Genomic DNA, 8,863 nt, shown 5'->3' with positions numbered 1-8,863 from the left:
GATTTCAAGATTTCAGCACTTACCATCTGTGAACTCTGCTCTATGGAGCTGATCTTCAAACTTCCATTGGTTTCTTTTTTTCTTTTTTTTCTTTAATGGAAGTGAAATCTTTTGCTCCAGCACTGCAGTTTCTGGCCAGAGTAGCAGAGGGAGCCTGTATGTGAGGTGACTTTCTCGGACATGTATGCCTTTATGTTACTTTGCTTTTCGGGGCTGCTTAAATGCAGCATTCTCCACCTGGACGTGAATCCAGCAAATGTACATGTGAAATGAAAAGAGCTTTTATTGCCTAATTGCAAAGCTAGAGGGTATGCAATGGGTTGACCTTTCCTAAAAGCATTTATACCCCATCCTGGCTTTGGAAACGTTGCCTTAGTGTTCGGCAGCTTTGAGTCCGAAGGTGGATTTTGCAGCTCTCCACTGTGGCTGCGTGCTCTCGAGACTGCCTCGGTGTGGTTGCATCCACTTTATGTCATATTTAGTAGCATTTGAGAACAAGTCTCGCTGAGTCAGAGAGATTTAAACTTCTGATGCTATCAGGTGATTTTTTGGGGAACTCCCGCTCCATCCCTGTGCAGATATCAAGTGTAGTTGAGCTCTTGGCAGGATCCTTGCAGCACGGCGACCGTTCCGTGAGACTTTGGTGTCTGGTTGCTGCCTCCGCGTCTTCAAGAATGCAGGAATGAGAGTCAAAGCAAATAGTAGTTCATTACACAGAGCATCTGAGGTTGCTAACAATTACAACCCACAGCGGGGCCAGTACCTTGTAAACAAGAAGCACATAAAGTCTTAATTAGGATGACTTGCATAGTTAATTGCAGTTACAATGTTTTTTTCCTAGTATGTTCTACAGAACTGGAATGAAAAGAAATAACATTTAAGGAGGAAAACCCCAGAGGATAATGTCAGTCTGACTAGGAAGGGGTGGGGAGAGAGGGGGAGGATTCCCCCAGAGCTCGGGCTTGCTTGCAGCAGGGCAGAATGTGAACAACTTCATTACGTTTTTAGTAAGAACAGACACGTCTGAATCTTGGGCAGTCGGTTGTGAGAAAGGGTCGGGAGTCATAGGTGCTGCTGAGAAGGGAAATGGAGGAAATCTGAATTTCTTTGGGATCTTTAGTTTAAAGTCTGGAGGAGTTCAGTGGAGGGAACATCTGAACCTGTAGCAGGCTTTTCTCTTCTCAGAAGAAACTGATGCCTCTACTTGTATTAAAGATCAGAGGAAAGAACTGGAAAACTACTAACTGGAAAAAATCTTAAAATGTGCTGAAATATTTTGCCCATGTAAAGGAGTGTGTTTGTAAAGACTTGAAAGCAAGCTCTCCATATTAAACAGCATTAATGCATTAGAAATGTGTTTGCGAAACTAGTACTATTTATCTCCTTATTTTGTAAGCAGTCCAAACCAGTTAACTGCATCGTTCCCTTTGTGGCTCTCAGGCAGGCTTTCTTGGTTTCGAATGGAGATCTTCAGACCAGTATAGCTGAAATTAAATATATTGTCACTTGTGTGTAGTAGTATGACATTTTCTGCAAATGTAACTCAGACTGAAAAAAATCTCTTTCTTCCCCTTCAGCTCAATGTGATTATCAGATCGTCGTTGCAGAATCTCAGAGAGAAGATCGATCAGCTGAAGGACTTACTGCTTCGGGCTGTATCAACACACCAAATGTATCTGTGTAAACATCAGCTCGCCGACCTTTCTGTATGGTGGGAGAGAGTGGAAAAATACGCTGTAATTGCTCTGCCACGCAGTTAGGATTTTTCCCTCATTCCATTTATAGAAGACTAGAAGTCACTAGAACTTTATCCGTACAGCTGTTTAATATTTTCATTGCAGCTGTAGTGCAGGAAGAGCTGGGAGCCGGGGCATCGCTGGCATGGTGGGCACGAGGCTGGCTTTGGTTACGGTTGTGTCAGAGAGAAGCTTGACAAGATTCTGTGATTCAAAGATGGTCGGAATAATCTCAGGGCTGCCATCGTCTTGCCTCTGCGCTGTGCCCACGCTGCTGATTGAGTGGTTTGTGAGCTAAGGTCGCTCGTCTAGCAGAAAGCTCGCTAATCTGTGATTTTTCTCTTGGCTCAGTCGCTGGCTGCAGGAGTGCCGGTGCTTGCCAAAAGGGAGGCTGAAGCCTTGTTCAGGGTGTGGGCAGGGATGTGGCGGCTCTGACTTGTGCTGACCTAAGGAGCAATGGAACTGCATCTTCAGAATGATGTCAAAGTGCTTTAAAATATGCCTTAGAAAGAAAAATCACAGGTTTTCTTCTGGGAGCGTTACCCTGTGGCCTGGCTTGGATTTCCTGCTCTTTCCATGCACTGGGATAGTCAGACTTAAGGAGTCAAAGTACATCCGTCTCCCTGAAGATATCCAGCAGCAATCAGATTTAATGAATGAATGTTTAATGTCAGGCTTAGTATAGCAGAAATCCCTTCTAAGCACAGGCCCCCTGAGCGCTCTGCTGATGGCCAGGGGTAAAACTTTCCTGTCCAGTGAGTGCTTGAGAGCGGAGGAATGCTACTATTGCGGCAGAAAACACACAAATCAGTTCAGCTATTGCATAATCTCCTGAACAGTACTCGGAAGAGAGTTAGGAGTCCTTCAAAATGTCACTAAGATTAATTAAAAAAAGCAAACACGTGTTACCCGTCGAAGCCACAGCACTTCAGGGCATCTTGTCTTTCAGAGATACTGCCCGAATTGTTTTTCTGCTGCATCAGTGTCTGTCGGGGTGTTCTGCTGATGAATTGCAAATGCAAGCAGATGCTCAAAGTAAATTTTTGGTTGTTCGCTGATCGCTTGCCTGGGAGCGACTCACCTTGGCTGCGTTACGATCCTCCAGTGAAACAAGATGTGAGGTACCCTGCTGATTTCAAAAGCTCTATTCTGTTTGGGCCTGCCCCGTTTATATCATAACAGTGTAAGTTGGAGCTCTTGTAAGAAAACTCATCCTTTCCTGAACTTAACCCATGCAGTAGTGTTATACATTGTCAGTGTTCTAGAAGAGATCAACACGTATGACTTCTTAGTAATATATGAAAGAAGAACTATGTTGGATTTTGGAGGGGAAATGCTATTCTTAATACTTATGCTAATTTGGCAGTAACCTTCCAGTTCTCTTTTTACTTTGAGATGATGACCTGAAGATCAGTCTGTGGTCACTGTATAAAACTTTTTCTTTGAGATACGTAAACTTCAGAAACACATTTAGAATAGCAGCAGATTTCATTTGGAAAAATGCGACCTGTCCTTCTCTTAGATGTTGCAGATTTAAAATAGTTGCTCTGTTTAATTTTGATGATCAGGAGGTCTGTTTTATTTTAAGAATGTACGACAGGTAGTATTTTATATCATAAAATTAAAGTTTTTCAGTGTTTTTAAGTTTGGTCCTTAACCGAATGTCATCAGCACACAGCTGGAGGGAGACAGGAGGCAGAATTTGGTGGATGACCTTCTCACGCGACACAAACAACTTCAGGCATCTTACAAGAATGAAGGCACAGAACCAGATGTGATAAGGTATGGCATTGTCACCTCAAATGAACAATGTGATTTGTGCTTTGAATATGCCGGAAGATAAAGTTAAATGCTTCCATTGAACTCATTTACCTCTGTGTAGCAAACTGTGGTTTCATTTGCTTAAAAATCATGTGCTTTTTTTAGTGATGGTATCGTATATGTCCACAACGCTGGGGAGGACAGGGGAATGGGGAGTCGCTTGGAAGAGGTAATACCGGCCAAGTGATCTCGTAGAGTCGGTCGCTGAATTGGACTGATGGGTGCCGCCGCACAAGGTCTACGTGAATTGTTGGAAAGAAAACTGTCAGGATGAGGCTTAAGCTTCAAAAAGTCCCCAGTGATCATGTTGTGTAGCAGTCACTGAGGGCATCAAATGGAATACAATTTATTGTCCATTTTGGTGTGTCCCTGACAGCTGGGAAAAAGAATTATGATTGATAGCTGTCAGGTTGTGCTCTCCTCATGCAGTTCTCATATAACCTCTTTCTAGTGGAAGGAGTTATATTGGTCATCACTAACAGGTTGTCAGAATCCATCCCTGGTGGTGTCTGTCTGATCAGGAAGAAAGGTAGAGCTTTTCCTTGAAGTGTGAAATTCAGGCCTCTTCCCTGAGTTAATAAATTAGCAGTGCATAAGTTGGATTTGGTGGGTGTCACGCAGGTGCTGTGTCCATAACATACAAACCATGTTAGGCGTAGACTTGGTATATAATTATATAAAAAGGCATCTTTTACCGCAGGTGTTGCGGTCTTGCAAACTCAGTGTGCAGTGGGATAAGGGAGGATGGGTTGTTTCTAGTCCTTTGTTAATGGCCTTTTGAATTTTATCCGTTTCCAGTTAGGTCAGCACCGGCTTTTGCCTGTGGAATTCCACTCAGGAGTATTTGCTCCCCTTGGCTGTACGTCAGTTTTTGGTAGCTTCAGTTTCTGCATGCGTGTGTCTTGCTGAGGAGCTCCTTGCATGAGCTTTTACATCTCGCTGAGATGCAGAGTTAAAAGTGCTTGCTGAGCAGCAGCATGGAGAGTTTCTTCTAAATTTGTTATGTTTCTCTTTCCTTTCCCAATTCAGCTAGCATAACCCAGTCTGTCTTTTCGCCTTGTTCCTCGTCTTTCCCCCTGTGTTTTCAGTGACATCCCCTCTGGTTGAGAGAGAGTGTCCTGGCTTCAGTCTGGAGCTCTGCATGTGCTACAGATTGTCTAAAGGCTCTGCTAACGAGGCTCTTCTGCCTCTTCATCTGTGTTGGAAAAACTTTTTCTTTCAGTGTGTTTAAACTGCCCGATGAATTAATTGCTGGAGGAGAGAGAGGAGAAAAAGGGGTAGCAATAAATAAGCCTTGTTCCTAAGCTGGTAGCCAGGCTACAGATAACAAAATGAAGCTGCTGTTTCCTCCTTCCCCTGTGAGCAAGTGGGTAGTACATCTACCACGTTAGCGCAGGATTAGGGCCGTGGTATGTCTGAATTGATGCGGCACGTCTTGAGGGACAGCTTCAGAAGCATCCTCGTGATTCACTGGGTGATGTGCTTTGATCCCTGTTAGCCCTGAGCCAACATTGATGCAAAAAATGAGAAGTCCTGTTATCAAAGAGTATGACTTACCCGTTTCCTGCGCCCGTGCAGGTCACTAAATACTGCTCTGTGTGAGAGTTACCATTTTGACTAAATTCCAGCGCAGGTAATTTGTACTCGCTCTTCCTAATTTTTCCTTTGAAGATGCAGGTAATGTTCTGTCCTGCAAAATGCCGCAGAAGAGAAGCGGAGCCGCAGTCTCTGAGTTGGCAGAGCTTGCTGTATTTCCACGGTCAATGAAATGACCCTCGAGTGCAGGCTGTAATTGATAAAACTTTGTTTTAAAGCCCCACATTTTTTAAAAAGTGAACGTACGTTCTCAGAAATTTTATATGAACCATGGCTGTTGGGCGCAGGCACCTATTTTATTGTTGTGTGGGAAGCTTTAGTGCAGCAGACACGGACTCAGGCTGACCGTGGGTCGCACGAGGGGCTGTGCTCTGCCTGGTGAGCACCACACAATGTGGCATGTGTGGTCTGGGTCACACGACGGGGCTGAGCAGAGCCCCATCTCTGCTGACCCGTGGGGTGGGGAGATCTGCCTCTGAAGAGTGCAGCTGCACTCCTCCAATACGGGCATGCGATAGGAGTACATATTTTTTTCATTGTTTTTAGCTTGCGCTTCTAAGTGGCAGGCATTCTCTAATGCACAATATTCACTGGACCTTTTCTGTAGCAAATACACAGCGTTGTAGTTTATACATGCACATGTCAGGTTACTTGTGGGAGGGAGAGCGTTAGAGCACCCCTGAGAAAGTTTCTCGCCTTTTTGCACTATGTCAGCCTTCAGTCTTAGAACAGAACAAAACTTCATATATTTTCAACTCCTCACACTTTTGAAGAGATACGTGAACCTTTTTTGGCTGATGTTCTTTGAGAACCAGTCCCTTTTCAGCACTGTCCTCTTGAAAAAGGCGGAAACAGTTTTGAAGCTATTGTACAGTAAAAGTTTGGGTACCGGTGTGAGTGTTGTCTCCTACCATAACTGTTGAAAATAAGATAATTTATTTTCTAGCTTGTTTACATTGTGTATCTTGGAACAGGTATAAGAGATACTTAAAAGATTAACTGACAGTTTTCTGTATTCACAAGTGTGTTTGTGTTTTGTGAGAGTCTGTCCAGTAACATGGTGTGGAGGTTGGTTTCTGCGTGCTTTTGCTCTCTGGTGCGGCGTTTGGCGCAGCCAAAGCACATGATCCACTTTGCGGTTTAGTTGTCTTTGCGTAACTAGACGTTGTGGATGCACTGTCTGCTGCGGATGGGAAACCTGTGGACTTTGATCGATCCATTAATCGTTCTAGGTTTGGCATTCTCCAGAGCGCAGCGCAAATCCTGTCGATGCATGGGTGCTGGCTTTTACATCTATGGCTGAGTCAACCAAAACACGGGAAATAGCAAGTAGTCCATGGGGACTGATGATGTGAGAAAGCTCTTGTGTGTCGCTTGCTTGGAGCAGCCCGTAAACTGATCCGAGCGTCAGGAGCGTGGCCGTCCCTGCTGTGGCAGGGCAGTGTTGGCACGTTACTGCCGTGGAGCGGACCGAGGGCCAGGATTCAGCCCAGGGCTGTCCTGGTGTGAAGGTGTCGAGGCAGCCGGGAGGAAAATATCAAAATCCCATGACAATTTCAAGCTCTGTTAGAAACGATCAGGGAAACCAGTATTTTCCAGCACAAGATAACATCAGAGGCAGTATTTATTTGTTAGTGTTGCAAGGCTTGAAGTTTTATAGTTCTCTTTTAAATTCTTTAATTAAAAATGGTTAAAACTATGCCAACTATTCTCTGCCTGGTGAATTCACCCCCCTGCCATATTCTCCCTTGTAGGTCTTGTTTTCAGCGGTGCGGGCAGAGACAGAGCCAGGGTTGACTGTAAGTGCCGGCGAGTCAAACCTTTCTCTCTCGGCCGAGCCTTTCCCGCGCGGAGGTCGGTAGGGAAGGAGGTTGTCTCCCCTGCCTGCCACGCTGCTTGCAGGGACAGAAGACGACAGCTTCTGGTAGGGTTAAGCTGCTACTTACAGCACTGGCTTTCTCTAAAATCATTGCAGACTTCTGGAACAGCCTGTTTTGGATTCCAGTAGGTGGCAAAGGCCACTCTTCAGCGTGTCTGAAGTCTGAAAGTCAGCTTTTCCCACTGCATTAGAAAAATCAGCACACGTTGTTTGATTAAGTTCTCGCAGTGACACTTTTCTCTGGTTTTGTATTGGTTTTCCGTATCTAATCCACCTCTGATGTGACAGCACACATTTTCAGAAGTCTTTTTCTTTCCAGCAGTCATTCCTTTCATTAACCTTCTTGCACCACTGATCACATATTTATTGTCCCCGTGGCCTATAACTGTGAAGGTTTTACTAGAATTAATCTTCGTTTATATTTGGTCACCATTCAGTGAGTTTTACATCCTTTGAAAACTGCTGTAAAGCTATTTCTGATTGTGAAGTACAGTGGCCTTAATGCTCTTAGTATTTATCCTAACTGACAACTTGGGCCAGAACACAGGGCAGGACGCTACATTACTTTGGTATAGCATTAGTTTACCTTCCGGCGTTGTCGGCCTTAATTAAGATGCAACTGGAATTTTCCAGGGGAAAGGTGGTGCTGTTTATGTGCAGGGTCAATTAAATTTTCTTTAATTGGTCTTCAATAGGCAATTTTGGTATCTTCTCCCCTCTTTTTTCCTCGGGAAGAGATCTGTGCAGGTTATTCTAACAGAGACTTTGATGGAGTAGAAAAATCCCTGTGGTTTCACACTATTTGAAAGCGAGAAGTGAAAAAAGCAATGAGAAATGTTGACTTGCTGGAAATCACAACGTCAACATTTTGTGAGTCTTTAAACTTTTGTGGAGGCAAAGGAATCAAAAATATTCCTTCTCCTGCCTGACCAGGTAGTCAGTATGTGGAAATATATGTCGATCACCAGTGAATGAATAAATTGTGTGTACTTTAACATGCATTTCTTGGTTTCTCTTTGAATTTGTCAAAAATGTAGAAAATTTTTGCTAGCTCTGGGACACAAAACACTTTAAGTAATAGCTACCCTAGATAACTTTTAGAAGATCCCATGTTCCCCCCCCCCCTTTTTTTTTTTTTTTTGAACGTGGGTTACCATTTTTCCTGCTTTAATACTTTCCTGTCAGATGTAAACCATTTAGGTCTTATTGCAAACAGGCGTTTTGCCTAATGCCAAATAAGCATCGACCGCCCGATGTTAATCAATAAACCAGTAGATGCTTAAATGTTGTTTACGAAAGAGCAAATGCTCTTTGGAAAATAAGGTTAAAAATAGTTGTTTAGGTGCCTTTAAAACTCCTTCCTGCTTTCCTTCCTCCCTACCAGTTACTGTTGGAAGCCCTCCCGGCTGCAGCTACGGCGTTCTGATGTCGGATGCCATGAGCCTTGTGTCGAGGAGATGGATGGAACGGGTGGAAAGAGAGGTGAATTGTCCATCCAGAAACCCACGCTTGAGAACGCCTGAGGCTTGAGTCATGAGAACAAATCTAGGGTCTGGGGCAGGATTTTTCCAGTATTAACGTGTCTTTGGCTGTGTAGTCATGAGCCAACGTGGCTGTAGTTGTCTCAACACTCTCTTCATCCACTAAATTGTGTCTCTGGACTTGGGTCGTCTCCCATCCTACATTGGAGCACCTGGAAGCACTCTGTAGGTCGCAGCGTGTGCAGATGTGAGTGCGTCCTCACACAAGCAGCAGGTACAGCGCCTGTTAAAACCCGAGCGTTAGTGTGCCCACCTCAAATTTAAGGAAGATTCTAGTAAGATAGTGAAGT

The 8,863-nt window shown here is 44.2% G+C and overlaps 1 protein-coding gene across 1 annotated transcript in view; it reads left to right on the top strand.

Annotated features, from left to right (window-relative positions):
• STX8 (syntaxin 8) overlaps positions 1-8,863 on the top strand; it is a 109,481-nt gene that overhangs the window by 3,676 nt on the left and 96,942 nt on the right. The window contains exons 3-4 of the mRNA XM_009880018.1: positions 1,578-1,672; positions 3,408-3,518. Of these exons, the coding sequence (XP_009878320.1) occupies positions 1,578-1,672; positions 3,408-3,518 (206 nt within the window). The remainder of the gene's footprint in view (positions 1-1,577; positions 1,673-3,407; positions 3,519-8,863) is intronic.

Source organism: Charadrius vociferus, unplaced genomic scaffold (genome assembly GCF_000708025.1).
Source record: "Charadrius vociferus isolate BGI_N301 unplaced genomic scaffold, ASM70802v2 scaffold532, whole genome shotgun sequence".
In the NCBI taxonomy this organism is placed as follows: domain Eukaryota; kingdom Metazoa; phylum Chordata; class Aves; order Charadriiformes; family Charadriidae; genus Charadrius; species Charadrius vociferus.
Note: the sequence above shows the minus strand (reverse complement) of the source record. Positions and strands in the feature narration are given on the sequence as shown.